General features: G+C 45.4%; 2 protein-coding genes across 5 annotated transcripts in view; one reads left to right on the forward strand and one right to left on the reverse strand.

Annotated features, from left to right (window-relative positions):
- sh2d3ca (SH2 domain containing 3Ca) overlaps positions 1-20,624 on the forward strand; it is a 304,863-nt gene that overhangs the window by 81,832 nt on the left and 202,407 nt on the right. The gene's annotated exons all lie outside the window — the stretch shown is intronic.
- strbp (spermatid perinuclear RNA binding protein) overlaps positions 1-20,624 on the reverse strand; it is a 124,599-nt gene that overhangs the window by 55,518 nt on the left and 48,457 nt on the right. For all 4 annotated transcript variants that reach the window (XM_052525977.1, XM_052525976.1, XM_052525978.1 and 1 more), the window contains one exon: positions 7,594-7,772. In XM_052525977.1, the coding sequence (XP_052381937.1) occupies positions 7,594-7,596 (3 nt within the window). In that variant the 5' untranslated portion in view covers positions 7,597-7,772. The remainder of the gene's footprint in view (positions 1-7,593; positions 7,773-20,624) is intronic.

The following is a 20,624-nucleotide window of genomic DNA, read 5'->3' on the forward strand; positions in this document are numbered from 1 at the left end:
CCGTGCTTCTACACCTGCATTGCTTGCTGTTTGGGGTTTTAGGCCGGGTTTCTGTACAGCACTTTGAGATATCAGCTGATATACGAAGGGCTATATAAATAAATTTGATTTGATTTACTTTTGTAGCTTACATTTTGTGGAGAGTTTTATTATATTACAACAAATATAAAACGTAGATCCTTGACAATTACAATTAAACGTTTGACAAAGTCCTTGCAAGTCCTTGAATTTGACTTGCCAATGTCTGCATGAACCCCGAGTAGGCTACTTGCTCAGCCCAAATGAAAATAGAATCACCTGCTGTTGAAAAGCGATGTGCGCATCATTGGCTTTCCTGCCAGATCTTAACCCAGGCCAGAATCTTTTTTCCATCCGGGCAAGTAACTTTCAGCTGGCACAGGTCTGGTGTCCCACTGGCAAACGCACCTGAATGTCGAGCCCTGTACATGTTTTTGTGTTCACACTGCGGACTCCGTGGAGGGAGTATGTTCCCGCTTGACACAGATGTCAATTCAAGTGTCAATTCAACGTCTAGTCCATGTTTCACTGAAATAAACGCGGAAGCAACGTTGATTCAACCAGTGTGTGCCCAGCGGGGTGTTGTTGCTGTGTGTGTGTGTGTGTGTGTGTGTGTGTGTGTGTGTGTGTGTGTGTGTGTGTGTGTGTGTGTGTGTGTGTGTGTGTGTGTGTGTGTGTGTGTGTGTGTGTGTGTGTGTGTGTGTGTGTGTGTGTGAACGTGTGCCAACTACCCAGAGTGTTGACCTTTGCTCTCCCCTTGCTCCTGCAATTACACCACACCAATTACAACCAGTTAGCCCACGACACATAAACACAATAGACGGCTTACTACACGTGGTGCTCTGCTGTATAGTGAATGTGCTCTGCCCTCCAATAATAAACATCTTCAGTCCAACGTACAGTATGCAATGCACACTCCAAGTCGTTGCTATATACCCACTTACTGGTCTGGGAGCGCTGTTTCCCCTCGCTATTCCACCATAGACTGGCGAAACAAGTGTGCAGACCAGGAGATTGTGTGTGTATGTACGGTACACAACAACTAGTGTGTAGTGAGAGCAGTGCGAGAGAGTGTTGTTGGTCTGTTTGGAACAATATGCACACCGCAGGAGGTTGGTGGCACCTTAATTGGGGAGGACGGGCTCGTGGCAATGGCTGGAGACGGAATCAGTGGAAGGGCATCAAACGCGTGGTGTCCGTGTGTTCGATGATTCCATCCGCTCGGCGCCAGCCATTACTATGAGCCCGTCCTCCCCTTCGGGCAGCCTCTGCTGACAGACACGCTGTTCAGTGATGCGTGTAGCACCAGTATAAAGCACAGAGGTGTGTATCATGTCTGTATGCGCACACAATTTGTGTGAGCGTGCCACACATGTGGAGTGTGTGTCGCAACACTTGCGTGTGTCATGCCTGTGCAGAGTGTGTGTCGCGTGGCCTTAACGATTGCTGAGTGCACGGCGAGAGAGGCTGTGCGTGGTGAATGCATAGTTTGGGACAGAAGAGCGACAAGGCAGAGAGAGGAGAGGGGTACGATCAGCCCCAGGCAGATTGCATTAAAAATTCATCCTGTGATTTACCAGCACTGCGCTTGGCAGCTCTTGCACAAAAGATGGCCCCGTTTTATTGTGTTTTTTTAACAGCCTTTCAAATGAACACACACACGTGCACAGGCGCAAACACATGCGCACACACAGACTTGCGCAGGGCAGGCACACCGCATCTTAAGAGTAGGAGTGCTGATCTCGGATCGGTTTGGCCTTTTAAATCATAAAGAATTGGGAGGCGGGACCTGATCCTTGATCAGCACTTTCAGACACTTCTGGAATACAGGCCCAGGTAGCCGAGCTAATGATATTCATTTCTGCTCTTTGCCTCTCGTAATGTGACCGTGTTCAGTATTAGTGTTTATGGGCTGCAGTAAAGGGTTATGGCTTCAGGGTGTGTTAGAGATCCGCTGACTTTGCCTTGTCTCCGAGTGCTGTTTAACTGACTACCTGGGCGGAGCAAAGCTGACAAGGAACTGAGGATTAACAAGGTCGCCCCGCCGTCCCTGGAGATAGATAGAGATGGAGATCCTAGAGGGATTGTGTGTGTGTGTGTGTGTGTGTGTGTGTGTGTGTGTGTGTGTGTGTGTGTGTGTGTGTGTGTGTGTGTGTGTGTGTGTGTGTGTGTGTGTGTGTGTGCGTGTGTCTGTGCTTATATATATATATATATCTGGGTGTGTACACACGGAGGGAAAATCCAATGAAAAGACAATAAGGAAGCAGAGCACTGTGCTGTGGCTTTGCAGTGCAGAGTGTTTGAGCTCCAAGGTCATCCCCACTCTCCTTACCAGCCCAGCTAGCGTTAGCACGGCCCTCATCATCGAGGGTTATTTATGAACACCCTCCGCCTCCCCTCCCACCCCTCCAGTTTTTAATAATTCATGGTGCTGCCTGCACTCCCCTGAGGCTCAACTCCAGAGTCAGGGGTAGGGACCATTAATCAATCCCTGATCTCTCTCTCTTCTTTTCCTCCACCTCTCTCTGTCCCTTGTTCTCTTCCTCTCCTTTCTAATTCCCCCCTCTCTCTCCTTCCTCTGACTCCCTACCTTATCCTCTCTTTCTCCCTGTTCATCTCCTCTCTCTCGTCCCCCTCTCTCTCTCTTTGCTGATGTTCAATAGTGCTACATCGTCAGGCAGACTTCTCCTCACAGACACACAGCAATCGGCACTGCAATGTTTCACGGTGGCACAACTCAGATCGACCTCTCTTGGCCCAACTGGTCCAACTGGTCTTTTTACTGCTCAGAGTAATATTACACACCTCCCACCTTCCCCTTGCCTGCAGCCAACCTCACTGTGACGTTACCACAATCAAATCCAATTGCATTTGTCACATGCGCCGAATACAACAGGTGTAGACATTACAGTGAAACGCTTACTTTACAAGCCCCTAAACAACAAACAATTGCTCCTACCTATCTCTCTGATTTGGTCCTGCCGTACATACCTACACGTACGCTACGGTCACAAGACGCAGGCCTCCTAATTGTCCCTAGAATTTCTAAGCAAACAGCTGGAGGCAGGGCTTTCTCCTATAGAGCTCCATTTTTATGGAACGGTCTGCCTACCCATGTCAGAGACGCAAACTCGGTCTCAACCTTTAAGTCTTTACTGAAGACTCATCTCTTCAGTGGGTCATATGATTGAGTGTAGTCTGGCCCAGGAGTGGGAAGGTGAACGGAAAGGCTCTGGAGCAACGAACCGCCCTTGCCTGGCCGGTTCCCCTCTTTCCACTGGGATTCTCTGCCTCTAACCCTATTACAGAGGCTGAGTCACTGGCTTACTGGGGCTCTCTCATGCCGTCCCTGCAGGGGGTGCGTCACCTGAGTGGGTTGATTCACTGTTGTGGTCATCCTGTCTGGGTTGGCGCCCCCCCCTCCCCCCCCCCTTGGGTTGTGCCGTGGCGGAGATCTTTGTGGGCTATACTCAGCCTTGTCTCAGGATGGTAAGTAGGTGGTTGAAGATATCCCTCTAGTGGTGTGGGGGCTGTGCTTTGGCAAAGTGGGTGGGGTTATATCCTTCCTGTTTGGCCCTGTCCGGGGGTGTCCTCGGATGGGGCCACAGTGTCTCCTGACCCCTCCTGTCTCAGCCTCCAGTATTTATGCTGCAGTAGTTTGTGTCGGGGGGCTAGGGTCAGTTTGTTATAACTGGAGTACTTCTCCTGTCCTATTCGGTGTCCTGTGTGAATCTAAGTCTGCGTTCTCTAATTCTCTCCTTCTTTCTTTCTCTCTCTCGGAGGACCTGAGTCCTAGGACCATGCCCCAGGACTACCTGACATGATGACTCCTTGCTGTCCCCAGTCCACCTGACCATGCTGCTGCTCCAGTTTCAACTGACCTGAGCCCTAGGACCATGCCCCAGGACTACCTGACATGATGACTCCTTGCTGTCCCCAGTCCACCTGGCCATGCTGCTGCTCCAGTTTCAACTGTTCTGCCTTACTATTATTTGACCATGCTGGTCATTTATGAACATTTGAACATCTTGGCCATGTTCTGTTATAATCTCCACCCGGCACAGCCAGAAGAGGACTGGCCACCCCACATAGCCTGGTTCCTCTCTAGGTTTCTTCCTATGTTTTGGCCTTTCTAGGGAGTTTTTCCAAGCCACCGTGCTTCTACACCTGCATTGCTTGCTGTTTGGGGTTTTAGGCTGGGTTTCTGTACAGCACTTTGAGATATCAGCTGATGTACGAAGGGCTATATAAATAAATTTGATTTGATGATTTGATTTGATATGACCCCTCCTGTCTCAGCCTTCAGCATTTATGCTGCAATAGTTTATGTGTCGGGGGGCTAGGGTCAGTCTGTTAAATCTGGAGTATTTCTCCTGTCTTATCCAGTGTCCTGTGGGAATGTAAGTATGCGCTCTCGCTAATTCTCTCTCTATTTTTCTCTCTTTCTTTCTTTCTTTCTTTCTTTCTTTCTTTTTCCTCTCTCTCTGAGGACCATGCTTCAGGACTACCTGGCCTGATGACTCCTTGCTGTCTCCAGTCCACCTGGTATTGCTGCTGCTCCAGTTTCAACTGTTCTGCCTGCGGCTATGGAACCCTGACCGGTTCACCGGACGTGCTACCTGTCCCTGACCTGCTGTTTTCAATTCTTTAGAGACAGCAGGAGCGGTAGAGATACTCTGAATGATCGGCTATGAAAAGTTAACTGAGGTGCTGACCTGTTGCACCCTCTACAACCACTGTGATTATTATTATTTGATCCTGCTGGTCATCTATGAACGCTTGAACATCTTGGCCATGTTCTGTTATAACCTCCAACCGGCACAGCCAGAAGAGGACTGGCCACCCCTCATTACTCTCTAGGTTATTTCCTAGGTTCCGGCCTTTCTAGGGAGTTTTTCCTCGCCACCGTGCTTCTACACCTACATTGTTTGCTGTTGGGGTTTTAGGCTGGGTTTCTGTACAGCACTTTGTGACATCAGCTGATGTAAGAAGGGCTTTATAAATATATTTGATTGATATAGTAACCCAAAAAGTGTTAACTTCTCTAGGGTAGGTTTTGGAATTTTGGATGAAAAGCATGGCCAAATTAAACTGCCTTCTACTCAGGCCCAGAAGATAGGATATGCATATCATTAGTAGATCTTGATAGAAGACACTCTAAAGTTTCCAAAACTGTTAAAATATTGTCTGTGAGTATAACTGATTTGGCAGGTGAAACCTTGAGAAAAATCCATTCAGGAAGTAGGATTTTTTTGTTGTTGTAGTTTTCTATTCAATGCCATTACAGTATCCATTGACTTAGGACTCAAATTGCAATGCCTTCCACTAGATGTCAACAGTGTTTAGAAATTGTTTCAGGCTTGTATTCTGAAAAATGAGGGAGTAAGAGCAGTCTGAATGAGTGGACCCTGCTGTGTCACAGAGCTTTTTCATGCGCCCGACCGAGAGAGTGCCTTTCTTGTTTACCTTTTATATTGACAACGTTATTGTCCGGTTGAAATATTATAGATTATTTAGGCTACAAACAACCTGAGGCTTGAATATAAACATCGTTTGACATATTTCTATGAACTTTACAGATACAATTTGGATTTTTTTGTCTGACTGTTGTGACTACGTTTGAGCCTGTGGATTACTGAAGAAAATACTCAAACAAAACGGTTTTCGGATATAAAGAGAGAATTTATCGAACAAAAGGAACATTTATTGAATAAATGAATGTATTCTGAGTGCAAACATATGAAGGTCATCAAAGGTACGTGATTCATTTGATCTCTATTTCTGACTTGTGTAACTCTTCTACTTGGCTGGTTACTGTTTGTAATGATTTGTCTGCTGGGCTATGTTCTCAAATAATTGTAAGGTATGCTTTCGCCGTAAAGCATTTTTTAAATCTGACACCGTGGTTGGATTCACAAGAAGTTCAACTTTAAACCTATGTAAAATATTTGTATATTTTCTGAATTTTTATAATGAGTATTTCTGTATTTGAATTTGGCGCTCTGCAATCTCACTGGATGTTGGCCAGGTGGGACGCTTTAGCATCCCACATACCCTAGAGAGGTTAAACAAATCAAAATTCTTCAAAGTAGCCTCTCTTTGCCTTGATGACAGCATTCTCTCAACCAGCTTCACCTGGAATGCTTTTCCAACAGTCTTGAAGGAGTTCCCACATATGGTGAGCACTTGTTGGCTGCTTTTCCTTCGCTCTGCGGTCCAACTCATCCCAAACTATCTCAATTGGGTTGAGGTCGGGTGATTGTGGAGGCCAGGTCATCTGATGCAGCACTCCATCACTCTCCTTCTTGGTCAAATAGCCCTTACACAGCCTGGAGGTGTGTTGGGTCATTGTCCTGTTGAAATACAAATGATAGTCCCACTAAGCGCAAACCAGATGGGATGGCGTGTCGCTGCGGTAGCCATACTGGGTAAGTGTGTCTTGAATTCTAAATAAATCAATGACATGGTTCCAGCAAATCACCCTCACACCTCCTCCTCCATTTTTTACGGTGGGAACCACACATGCAGAGATCATCTGTTCACCTACTCTGCGTCTCACAAAGACATGGCAGTTGGAATCCAAAATCTCAAATTTGGACTCATTAGACCAAAGGACCGATTTCCACCGGTCTTATGTCCATTGCTCGTGTTTCTTGGCCCAAGCAAGTCTCTTCTTATTATTGGTGTCCTTTAGTAGTGGTTTCTTTGCAGCAATTTGAACATGAAGGCCTGATTCACGCAGTCTTCTCTGAACTGTTGATGTTGAGATGTGTTTGTTACTGGGGCTGATAACTGGGGCTGATAACTTTAATGAACTTATCCTCTGCAGCAGAGGTAACTCTGGGTCTTCCTTTCCTGCGGCGGTCCTCATGAGAGACAGTTTCATCATAGCGCTTGATGGTTTTTGCGACTGCACTTGAAGAAACTTTCAAAGTTCTTGAAATTTTCCAGATTGACTGACCTTCATGTCTTAATGTAATAGTGGACTGTTGTTTCTCTTTGCTTATATGAGCTGTTCTTGCCATAAAATGGGCTTGGTCTTTTACGAAATAGGGATATCTTCTGTATACCACCCCTACCATGTCACAACACAACTGATTGGCTCAAACGCATTAAGAAGGAAAGAAATTCAACAAATTAACTTTTAACAAGGCATACCTGTTAATTGAAATAAATTCCAGGTGACTACTTCATGAAGCTGGTTGAGAGAATGTGCAAAGCTGTCATCAAGGCAAAGCGGACGGCTACTTTGAAGAATATCAAATATTTGTTATTTCATCTTTTTGATGTCTTCACTATTATTATACAATGTAGAAAATAGTAAATATATATATAAAATAATTGGAATGAGTAGGAGTGTCCAAAGTTTGACTGGTACTGTCTTTTCACAAGCCCTTAAGAAGAAAAAATAAAAGCTCTCTCTTTCACAAGATGTGTTCTTAATTTACCAACATTTCTGAAAAATCCATATATGGCATTTTGGAACTCTTAAACTCTTGATATTGACACTACGCACTCATCCTAAACATTCTGACAGGAAGCTCTTGCACAAGCAAAAACACACACACTACTTACCATGCCTGCGAAAGGAGTGGGTGCTCCTTGTCCGTCTCCTTGTGTGGCCCGGGTGTGTTGCCGGGGCAGCTCTGTGTTGTCAGGACAGGTCAGGGGTCTCCTCTGCTCTCTGACTCCTCCTCATACGCTCCCCTCAGAGCCCCCTGCCTACAGACCTGACCTGCTTCCCTCTGTCTCACCTGGAGATGGAGGGAGGGAGGGAGGGAGGGAGGGTGGGGGGGAGAGAGAGAGAGAGAGAGAGAGAGAGGGATGAGGGAGAAACGAGAGAGACAAAGGGAAAGACTGATCATCGAGATTCACGATTCGCGGCCATTGCCGCAACCCCCCACACACACACACACACTACCCACCTAAGCCCATTTTTTAATGCAGAAAGAAACATTGCAGCTGCAGTAATACATACTCCCTCTTTGCCCCCTTCCTCTTTGTTAAAGCTTCAAACCCCGTGTCTCATCTACACCTCCCCATCTGCACTCAGCTGATACTGTACACACACTCCCTTCCTGTTTCATTCATAACACGCCCGCACACACACACACACTTCTCAGCAGGGGTTAGGGCCTAGTCTTTGTCTGCTGGTGGAGTAAGAGGAGATGAGAGAGCGCGGCTAAACTAAAGACGAGACGGTCGGGTCTTATTCATATTTCATGATGCTACGCTTGTTTTGATAGGCTGATACGCACACATACATACACACACTGACAGATACATACATGAACACACAATGACAGACAGATACGCCAACGCACTACACACACACATTCAAAAAATGCTCCGCTCCAGTTTGGGTGATTTATCTAGCCTAAATGATTCCACTGCCCACTCAAGCCTGTCCTATCTGTCTGTCAGGTCTTCCCCGTACTCTCCTTTCTCTGGCCTCGTCTGCTCCTTTTATTGGAACCATTCGGCCGAGCAGATTTAACTCCTATTCATCATAATCATCAACTATCGTCTATGTATCACAGATTAACCAGGCGAGTCAGTCAGGGTAAAGTTTGACCCGTTAATCCCACTGGTCATCTGCATTAATCCAGCCATGTTCCTAATGTGGTTTCCCTGGAAAACAATCTCCATTCCCATGGATTAGGTCAACTAGGCAGCTACGCCAGGCTGTGCCACGTGGCACGCGGGCAAGGGGAGGGCTGGAGGCCCAGGGAGAGACGCCCAGGAGGATAGGACACATACATAGGTCACACGCCGTCCAGCTCCATGCGTCAAGAGGGCAGATACATTGGGGATTTAACCTCTTGTCGTAAACAACAGCCGTAGAGCAGAGGTGAAACCCTACCCAATCCTCCCCGCTCTGTCCGGTATGGAATGCCGTTAGGGTCCCCCGTGTCTCAATACCATCATCAATACCCATCAACCAGGACACTCTTGACTCCTGAAACACTCTCCAGCAGTCTCTCTAGCTGCTCTGCACTGCAGTGTTTTTGACTGGGTGCTGCTGTGCTATAGATAAAACCTTTACATACCACAACTAGGCCACAGGGACACTTTATGGGTTTAACTAGCCACATGCAACGCAACCAACCAACCACCAGTCATCAAACCAACCAACCATCCACCAACCACACACAACACCACTAAAGCAACACCACACCACGGGAACTGTGTGGAGGAGCTATATGAAGGAGCTGTATGGAGGAGCTGTATGGAGGAGCTGTATGAAGGAGCTGTATGGAGGAGCTGTATGGAGGAGCTGTATGAAGGAGCTGTATTGAGGAGCTGTATGGAGGAGCTGTATGGAGGAGCTGTATGGAGGAGCTGTATGGAGGAGCTGTATGGAGGAGATGTATGGAGGAGCTGTATGGAGGAGCTGTATGGAGGAGATGTATGGAGGAGATGTATGGAGGAGATGTATGGAGGAGCTGTATGGAGGAGCTGTATGGAGGAGATGTATGGAGGAGATGTATGGAGGAGATGTATGGAGGAGCTGTATGGAGGAGCTGTATGGAGGAGATGTATGGAGGAGATGTATGGAGGAGCTTTATGGAGGAGCTGTATGGAGGAGATGTATGGAGGAGCTGTATGGAGGAGATGTATGGAGGAGCTTTATGGAGGAGCTGTATGGAGGAGATGTATGGAGGAGCTATATGGAGGAGCTGTATGGAGGAGCTGTATGGAGGAGATGTATGGAGGAGCTTTATGGAGGAGCTGTATGGAGGAGATGTATGGAGGAGCTGTATGGAGGAGCTGTATGGAGGAGCTGTATGGAGGAGCTGTATGGAGGAGATGTATGGAGGAGATGTATGGAGGAGATGTATGGAGGAGCTGTATGGAGGAGCTGTATGGAGGAGATGTATGGAGGAGATGTATGGAGGAGATGTATGGAGGAGCTGTATTGAGGAGCTGTATGGAGGAGCTGTATGGAGGAGATGTATGGAGGAGCTGTATGGAGGAGCTGTATGGAGGAGCTGTATGGAGGAGATGTATAGGTTCAAGGCTGTCGTTAAGGATTGTTGTAAACACTAAACACCCTTGGTTTAGTCACACATGGTGGTTCCCATAAGTGCAGTTTTCCATCAACTGTCATGGCTCTAGCCTAGTTCCAGATCATTGCGACCAGTCATTGTGACAATATGAGTTGGCAAGACAGCACAAGACAGGTGGTCTTCTATGAATGTTTGAGCATTTTGAAGAACGATCTGGCCTTAATGGCCATGTACTTTAATCATCTCCACCCGGCACAGCCAGAAGGTGACTGGGCACCCCTCAGAGCCTGGTTCCTGAGTTTTTTCTAGCCACCAGGCCTCTATATCTGCATTGCTTGCTCTCTGGGGTTTTAGGCTTGTTTTTTTTTATAAGCACTTTGTGACAACTGCTTTTGAGAAAAGGGCTATATAAATACATTTGGTTATTTACAAACAGATCTGGGTCCAGGCTATAATGGCTCCACTTTATGAAAAAGCTCACTTTGTGTTTACATTTAAACTCACAGTGATACTATCCAGATATGGCCTGGTCGCATGTCACAGTCTCATAACAGGAAGTGACCTCGCCCACTCAAGAACCATTATGCGAAACTTCACCAGGAAGTAGATAATAGTCATAATATAACAACAATGGGGGATGGGAGATGTGGGCGGGTCACGGCAACAACTTTCAGTTGAGAACAGAGAGATCCAGTATCACCTAACCTGTTCATGTGAAACACAACGAACGTATTCATCAACTAAAGGGAGTGTAGTTCTGTAAATAATAGAAGTTGCCCAACACGAGGCCTACTAGGTTTGGCAAATACCAAATCATCTGGAGAGAGAAAGATGCTGTAACCGGTATGATGACATTTCTACGTTTCTGTGCAGTGACACGAAGCAGCTCCTCCATACAGCTCCTCTCATTCCCTCTTGTTAATATAATATATAATATATGCCATTTAGCAGACGCTTTTATCCAAAGCGACTTACAGTCATGTGTGCATACATGCTACGTATGGGTGGTCCCGGGAAACCCACTACCCTGGCGTTACAGCGCCATGCTCTACCAACTGAGCTACAGAACACACTGTTGAAGCTGTGATCGAGAAAATTCACTGAAGCGATTGAAGAATGCAATTTTTCCAGACATGCAAAATTATTTCGATTCTAGCTAGCCTCCATCTAGCCACCTGTGAGAGGAGAGCAGTATCTGTAAGGTAAGTGTACATCACAGTGAGTCCTACCTGCCTGTGTGTGTGTGTGTGTGTGTGTGTGTGTGTGTGTGTGTGTGTGTGTGTGTGTGTGTGTGTGTGTGTGTGTGTGTGTGTGTGTGTGTGTGTGTGTGTGTGTGTGTGTGTGTGTGTGTGTGTGAGAGTGATTGAGTATGTGAGATTATGTGCGTGCTAGCATGTGCAAGCGTGCGTTCGTGCACGTGCATGTGCCTTCTTGCCCGCCTGTGAGTGTAATACAAATGGCTCTTCAGCAGTCGGCCCCGTGCAGCCTGTCCTGTCCTCTGCTGCCCGTAGTGAACTCATTAGCCCTACAGACTTGAGGAAAATTAACTGGGTGACAGCCACTTAACCATGGGAATGACTCCACCGAGACAGAAACCACACAGCTATCAAAGAGCCAGCAGCCAGCCTAGGGCTGGGCGATATATTGAATTCAGTTGATGAATTCAAAATGAAGTCTCTGTCGCTCCTTCTGTGCTGTGTGCACTTGTTCCACCTTCCCACTCGCACACAGACACCAAGCCCATCCCCCTGCCACTCACAACAACAAAGATGAAAGATCACATCTTCCTCCCTGACAACAAGTGGTTTCAACTTGGTATTTGCGTTTGAGGTTTGGTCCAACAGAATCGGTCGATTCCCCCTTCTAACAATACCCTTTTTACGTCTCAACTGACAACATTGAGAACAGAGCAAACCCCACTACAACGGGAGTATCAATGAACATTATTGTGGAAAATTTATGCTAGCTGTCTAGTCTGTGATTTATAAATGTGCAATGAGCATAAAAAAAGACGGATTTACATAAGGAATTGACAACTCGTTCTCATTTGGAGAAATAAGCATCTTCTTACCCGGGTAGACCACTTGATTTCAACATCTAAACAAAATGAACAGGCCGTGTTGTTCAAACAGGTGGAGACGGACAGAAGGGTGTATTCATAACAGCTCAACTGTTCTACCTTGTTAACAAGCAAATAGATCCAAGTTGACTAGACCTGCACCCTGCATGGTTCTGGTTCCATTTGTAACAAAAAAGGGCATCGACAGAGTTGAAAGCCAGATCAGTGATTGTTGCAAAACACAGGTTAAACCATTTTGATCAAATAATGACATGATTTAAACAAAATTACTTGTTGCGGAAGGCTTATATTTCACCTAGGTATAAATGTACAAACCCTGAATTCATTAGATTATTCCTGACTGTTTGAAATTGTGCAACGAAGTGTATTTAGAGAAAACATTTTATAAAATGGAGATATATATCGCAAATCGGCCCATTATTTGGAGAAAATCGAGATATGATTTTCAGAACATATCGCCCAGCCTTTCTCTGTCCGTCCATCCGTCCGTCCGTATGCGGGAGACCGCCTGACAAGAGAACATGTAATATTGTCGTATTGACAATGCCCTCTCTCCCTTTCTCTTTCGCTTGTTTTTCTTCTTACAGCCACACACAAAAAAAGGGCAACACACGTGCGCACAGATCTTGTTGGCCTGGGTTACACCCTGGGTGTTTTGCCGACATGAAATAGGCCAGATACGATCTAGCAAACGACTAGCCAGGGACAACAGTTGAGTGTGTCAGTATAAGTTGACTGGCACTAGCTGATAAGATAAAGTTAATTTAGGCCCTTCCCTTGCTCTGCTCTGTGAGCCTGTGGCTGAGCGTGTGACACAGCAGCGGCAGTTGGGTCCCCTGGAAGAAGGGTCTCTATCTGTGCTGCTCCGCTATAGGCTAATCATCTTAGAGCACGGAGCTCCACAACTCGCGCATACACACACACACTTGACTTCTCTCAACAGCCGTCGCAGAATACACCAGACACACGGACCTAGTACTAATCGCTCACAGTGCGCGTTCTATACGTTCAGAGCCCATTGAATCCCGTTAAATGTTCAGCTGGTTGTACAGTCGTGGCCAAAAGTTTTCAGAATGACACAAATATTCATTTCCACGAAGTCTGCTGCTTCAGTGTCTTTAGATATTTCTATCAGATGTTACTATGGAATACTGAAGTATAATTACAAGCATTTCATAGGTGTCAAAGGCTTTTATTGACAATTACATGAAGTTAACTTCTTCGAGATAGGGGGCGCTCTTTTAATTTTTGGATAAAAAAACGTTCCTGTTTTAAACAAGATATTTTGTCACGAAAAGATACTCAACTATGCATGTAATTGACAGCTTTGGAAAGAAAAAACTCTGACGTTTCCAAATCTGCAAAGATATTATCTGTGAGTGCCCCAGAACTAATGCTACAGGCGAAACCAAGATGAAATTTCATACAGGAAATGCCCCAGATTCTGAAGGCGCTGTGTTCCAATGTCTTCTTATATGGCTGTGAATGCGCCAGGAATGAGCCTGCACTTTCTGTCGTTTCCCCAAGGTGTCTGCAGCATTGTGACGTATTTGTAGGCATATCATTGGAAGATTGACCATAAGAGACTACATTTACCAGGTGTCCGCCCGGTGTCCGCCCGGTGTCCTGCGTCGAAATGATTGCTTAATCTCCAGGTCCATGCGCGTTCCATTTCTTCAGAGGAGAAACCAAACTGCCACGAATGATTTATCATCGATAGATATGTGAAAAACACCTTGAGGATTGATTCTAAACAATGGTTGCCATGTTTCTGTCGATATTATGGAGTTAATTTGGAAAAAAGTTAGTGTTGTAATAACTTAATTTTCGGGTTTTTTCTTACCCAAACGTGATGAACAAAACGGAGCGATTTGTCTACACAAATAATCTTTTTGTAAAAACGGAACGTTTGCTATCTAACTGAGAGTCTCCTCATTGAAAACATCTGAAGTTCTTCAAAGGTAAATTATTTTATTTGAATGCTTTTCTTGTTTTTGTGAAAATGTTGCATGCTGAATGCCAGGCTTAATGCTATGCTAGGCTATCAATACTCTTACACAAATGCTTGTTTAGCTATGGTTCAAAAGCATATTTTGAAAATCTGAGATGACAGTTTTGTTAACAAAAGGCTAAGCTTGAGAGCAAATATATTTATTTCATTTCATTTGCGATTTTCATGAATAGTTAACGTTGCGTTATGGTAATGAGCTTGAGGCTATAAATAGGATCCCGGATACGGGATTGCTCGTCACAACAGGTTAATGTAAAGAGTCAATATTTGCAGTGTTGACCCTTCTTTTTCAAGACCTCTGCAATCTGACCTGGCATGCTGTCAATTAACTTCTGGGCCATAACCTGTCTGATGGCAACTCATTCTTGCATAATCAATGCTTGGAGTTTGTCAGAATATATTTGTGCACCCGACTCTTGAGGATTGACCGCAAGTTGTCAATGGGATTAAAGTCTGGGGAGTTTCCTGGCCATGGAACCAAAATATCAATGTTTTGTTCCCTGAGCCACTTAGTTATCACTTTTGCCTTTTAGCAAGTTGCTCCATCATGCTGGAAAGGGCATTGTTCGTCACCAAACTGTTCCTGGATGGTTGGGAGAAGTTGCTCTTGGAGGATGTGTTGGTACCATTCTTTATTCAAGGCTGTGTTCTTAGGCAAAATTGTGAGTGAGCCCACTCCCTTGTCTGAGAAGCAACCCCACACATGAATGGTCTCAGGATGATTTACTGATGGCATGACACAGGACTGATGGTAGCGCTCACCTTGTCTTCTCCAGACAAGCTTTTTTTCAGGATGCCCCAAACAATCGGAAAGGGGATTCATCAGAGAAAATGACTTTACCCCAGTCCTCAGCAGTCCAATCCCTGTACCTTTTGCAGAATATCAGTCTGTCCCTGATGTTTTTCCTGGAGAGAAGTGGCTTCTTTGCTGCCCTTCTTGACACCAGGCCATCCTCCAAAAGTCTTCTCCTCACTGTGCGTGCAGATGCACTCACACCTGCCTGCTGCCATTCCTGAGCAAGCTCTGTACTGGTGGTGCCACGATCCCACAGCTGAATCAACTTTAGGAGACGGTTCTGGCGCTTGCTGGACTTTCTTGGGCGCCCTGAAGCCTTCCTCACAACAATTGAACCACTCTCTTTTAAGTTCTTGATGATCTGATAAATGGTTGATTTTGGTGCAATCTTACTGGCAGCAATATCCTTGCCTGTGAAGCCCTTTTTGTACAAAGCAATGATGACGGCACGTGTTTCCTTGCAGGTAACCATGGTTGGCAGACGAATAACAATGATTCCAAGCACCATCCTCCTGTTGAAGCTTCCAGTCTGTTATTCGAACTCAATCAGCATGTCAGAGTGATATCCAGCCTTGTCCTTGTCAACACTCACACCTGTGTTCATGAGAGAATCACTGACATGATGTCAGCTGGTCCTTTTGTGGCAGGCCTGATATGCAGTGGAAATGTTTTTTTGTGGATTCAGTTCATTTGCATGGCAAAGAGGGACTTTGCAATTAATTGCAATTCATCTGATCACTCTACATACCATTCTGGAGTATATGCAAGTTTCCATCATACAAACTGAGGCAGCAGACTTTGTGAAAATTCATCTTTGTGTCATTCTCAAAAGTTTTGGCCAAGACTGTATAGCACAAGTTTTTACTGATAAGCCTAGACTAGCAGGCCAGTTAGTCACCCAGTGATCTAAACCAACTCAATTAACCCCATTAATCACACACCAGAGAGGATAGTTAACGCAGCCCCTCAGAACAGAACACACACACACATAGAACAAGTGGGCTCCCTCTGCAGAGGATAATGGAGTGGGACTGCAGACAGACAGCGTGGTTCGGTTCTACGTCATCACATCAACAGCAAGCCAATGGAGCCAATGAGATGAGACTGATTTGGTTGTGTAGGCCTCACTCCCCAGTCAACATCTCACAAGGCAGAGCAGCGTACAGACAGAATAGTGTAGGACCCCTAGAAGGGCTTTGATTTGTTCAGAAAGGAGCGGAGCGGAGCAGAGCAGAGAGGAGACATTAACATGGGAACAGATGTGCGAGGCTGTATTTAACCTAAGTGTTTCTGGATGAGAGCACTGACACAGTAAAAGCCTTGTTGGGTAGAGGAGATGGTTTAAAAAGACAGACGCCTGCTGTGACCGACTGGCTTGCCTTCCCCGAAAACAAAAAAACTCTCTGCCCCCCCATCTTTTCTTCTTCTCCTCTCCTTGCTCCTGCACCCTCTCTTTCTCCTCTTCTCTTACACTTTCCTCTCCCCCTCTCCTGTCATTTCTTCATTCTCTCTCCACTCCTCCATCCTCTCTCCTCTACCGTGGTCTCCCTTCTTGTCTTCTTCTCTAACCCATGGACTCCCTCAGAGCAGAGACGTGCTGGTGCCAACAACACCTCATTTTCCTCCATCTCCCACTTCTTTCCTTTAGTCAGGTTTCTGGACTTTTTCTCTGACAAACTACATCACTGCCTCATCATTACTTTAACCGTAAAATTCATTGAGATGTGGATGGAGGTTATTTTTAACTCATTTGGCAAGTGGCTGGCATACCAGTGCAAAGTTTATTTTTGCAAACATTGGTTTTGACATCACTGCCTCATGATTTGTTGGGAGAGTTGTCTGTCTGAAGAGGACCTACCCCCGGGAACAATTTATTTTCCAATATCGAAGTTGCCAAAAGAGGTCCATCACTGAACCAGACCCTGGTCACTGTTGAATAGGGTCGGCTTTTTCGAGACTACTCCAAGAGAGGATCCCATCATTACAGAAGAATGAAGAGGTGGTGGCTGTGAGGCTCCCAAGCAGCACTCCTCTGATTAATGACTGAAATATTAAAAAGAGAGACAGAGAAAGGAACTGAGAGAGAGAGGATAGAGAAGGAGCCACAGACAGAAAGTGAGAGAGAGAGATAGGAGAGAGAGAAGGAGCGAGAGAGAGAGGGGGGGGGGATCTGTCAGTCAATGAGAAGCTGGCTCTGTACACAGCGCCTCGGGCTGCAATCCTACCGCTGCAAACAATTACAGGCTCACCTGCGACTGAGAGGAACATGGAAGCCAATCTCCCACCCAGCTGGAGGGGGATAAGCACTCGCTAACAGGGTACTGCCACTTAGAACGTAAACACACACACACACGCGCACACACACACAGACATAAACACTCTCCTCTTAACACCCCAACAGAAAACTAAGGAGTCAGAATGGAATAGCAGTTAGGCCTAACTACCATTGCTGCTCATTATTTTGTCACTCTAAAGTATAGTTTAATTACAAACAAAAGCAAGGACTCACTGAGTTTGACTGTACATTTTTTATTTGACTGGAAACAAAGGTTGAGAAATGAGTGATCCACTTTTACTGATAGAATTAGCATGTAATGTAGTAAGGAAGGATTAGTCATACAAAATAACTTATCTAGTATTAGTATTAGAATGTCTGTAATCTAGCATTACAGTGTTAGTCATACGGTCTGGTCCATAATTATTGGCACCCCTTGAGCAAAAAAGACTGGGCTATACTACTGTATGCTAATTTCCAGGGAGAAAATCTATTATGGCAAACCAATAGAATTGCTCAGAGAAAGATATTTTGTTTATCAAGTAATAAAAAAACGTTTTTTTAAAGATAGGGGTCAGAATTATTGGCACCCCTGTTTTCAATACTCCAGCACCCTCCCCTTCCGAGGATAACGACACTGAGCCTTTTTCTAAAACGCTTGATAAGATTGGGGTTGTTGTCTTGCTGGATTGATCCACTTGCGGCCAGGCAGAGGCAACCAGGTTTTTGACTAAAATGTCCTGGTACTTGGTATAGTTCATGTTGCCGTTGACATTAACAAGGTCCCCAGGACCAGTGGAAGCAAAATATCCCCATAACATTAACGATTCACCATCATATGTCAGCTCATCTTGCGAGACCACAGCCCGAAAGCCCAGCTCGCCGCAGCCAGAAATCACACTGAAACAGTGCAGAACCACACCAGGTATGTACTCCGCACACTAATATTCAATTCAAACCAAGACTAGAACCCTCCATTTACCATGCCGACAAATTTGTAGCCCGCTTTTTCTTTATATCTGAAAGGTACTGCCAGTATCAAAGCCGACACTTTTATTTCTGCCAAGCGAGGTATTCATGATTGCGGTATTATGTTTAAGTCCCGCCAAAGCCTCAGTATGAAACGTTGCCTTTTATCTTACCGGCTTTTAAATCATGAATGCTCTATTGTCCGACGTCAAACTTGTCCCTGTCAATCACAAAGCTTCACAGAAATGCTTTTAATGCATTTATTCTCACAATGTAAATGTACGTAGTTCTGTCCTTCAGCTGTTCTTGCCTATTGTTCATTTGGCCTGGGGGGAACGCATGTCATTTAATCTTTTATTCTCGACTTTGACAAGTAGGCTAAATATTTAACGGCTCTTATATTTAGCTAATAAACGACGTGTTAATCATATGCAATCGTTTCTTTACTTAAACTACGATTCTTTCTTTAGCCAAAGCAAATGGTGGGGAGTTTGAAAGGGGAGAAAGCGTGCGATGCTCTGATCCCATTGGCTGGTGATGATGTATTTAACGCAGTATTAGGCCTAATATTTAGACCACGAATGATGGGTTAATACGAATGAGCTTAATCCGCTATATATAATCTCTCTTTTCCAGATGTGCCTGTGCGCAATTACGCAAGCCTTGGAGTCACGAAAGCTATAGGTTACAATATCTTGTTGGACATTTATCTTGAGCATGTTTTGCTACTGATTAGTCCTCTTTAGATAACCGTCTGCTGATACTATAAAAATATCAGTTGGTGAGGACGTTTGCTAGGAAGGTACCAACGTGCATGATACACTATACAAAAGTGAATTCGGCTATTTCAGTCACACTCATTGCTGACAGGTGTATAAAATTGAGCACTCAGCCGTGCAATCTCCGTAGACAAACATTGGCAGTAGAATGGCCTTACCGAAAGAGCTCAGTGACTTTCAACGTGGCAGCCCTCCTAGAGCTGTCCCGTTCAACTGTAAGTGGGGGCGGCAGGTAGCCTAGTGGTTAGAGCGTTGGGCGAGTAATCAAAAGGTTGCTGAATTGAATCCCTGAGCTGACAAGGTAAACTCTGTTGTTCTGCCCCTGAACAAGGCAGTTAACCTACTGTTCTCCGGTAGGCCGTCATAGTAAAGTTAAGTTAAATAAAAAAGTGCTGTTATTGTGAGGTGGAAATGTCAAGGAGCAGTGGAAACGCGTTCTCTGGAGTGATGAATCACACACCATCTGGCATTCGACAGACAAATCTGGGTTTGACGGATGCCAGGAGAATGCTACCTGCCCCAATGCATAATGGCAACTGTAAAGTTTGGTGGAGAAAGAATAATGGTCTGGGTGTGTTCACTGCTCCACAGTCCAATGGCGATGAGCTTTACACCACTCCAGCCGACGCTTGGCATTGCGCATGGTGATCTTAGGCTTGTGTGCGGCTGCTCGACCACGGAAACCCATTTCATGAAGCTCCCGACTAGCAGTTCTTGTGCTGACATGGCTTCCAGAAGCAATTTGGAACTCGGTAGTGAGTGTTGCAACCGAGGACAGACGATATTAATGCTCTATGCGCTTCAGCACTCGGCGGTCCCGTTCTGTGAGCTTGCGTGGCCTACCACTTCGCGGTTGAGCCGTTGTTGCTCCTAGACATTTCCACTTCACAATAAAAGCACCGTGACAGCTCCAGCAGGGCAGAAATTTGACGAACGGACTTATTGGAAAGGTGGCATCCTACGACGTTGCCATGTTGAAAGTTACCGAGCTCTTCAGTAAGGCCATTCTACTGCCAATGTTTGTCTATGGAGATTACATGGCTGTGTGCTCGATTGTATACACCTGTCAGCAATGGGTATGGCTGAAATAGCCGAATTCACTAATTTGAAGGGGTGTCCACATACTTTTGTATATATAGTGTATTTCAACGCTATTTCTGACCATAGTGTTTACTTGTTCATTTAGTCAAATGCTGCTAAGATACCAGCTCACCGGAATGTCTGCTCGTGTGCCGGTCAAATCAATACTAACCTCTGTGTATAAATTCATGTTATTGATACTTTATTTCTGGCATCTTGTGTTTACTACTAGGCCTCACCATCTGTCAAAACAGATGCTGTTGCTACGTAACACACACACAACCTCGGCACCCACACACACACACGCACACACAGAGGGAGAGAGAGACAACTAATGATGCTCGGAGACACTCTCCAGGAGGTCTTGTAGTTCCAACAGAACAAAAGATCCAAACAAGACAGGCGATTCCACGCCAGCGGGAGCGGAAAATATTCATGGTGTCGCAGATTGCGCTGGCAATTCTCACGAGTGATGTGACAAATAGGGGAAAAAATCTTTGCGTTTAAATTGTACTTAAAAAAAAAAAAACGTTTTTCTATTAAAACGATAAGAAAAATGCACAAAATTGTGAATTCGCAATGCAGCTGCGCTGCTGCCAGCAATGG

The sequence above is a fragment of the Oncorhynchus keta genome, chromosome 9 (assembly GCF_023373465.1).
Source record: "Oncorhynchus keta strain PuntledgeMale-10-30-2019 chromosome 9, Oket_V2, whole genome shotgun sequence".
In the NCBI taxonomy this organism is placed as follows: domain Eukaryota; kingdom Metazoa; phylum Chordata; class Actinopteri; order Salmoniformes; family Salmonidae; genus Oncorhynchus; species Oncorhynchus keta.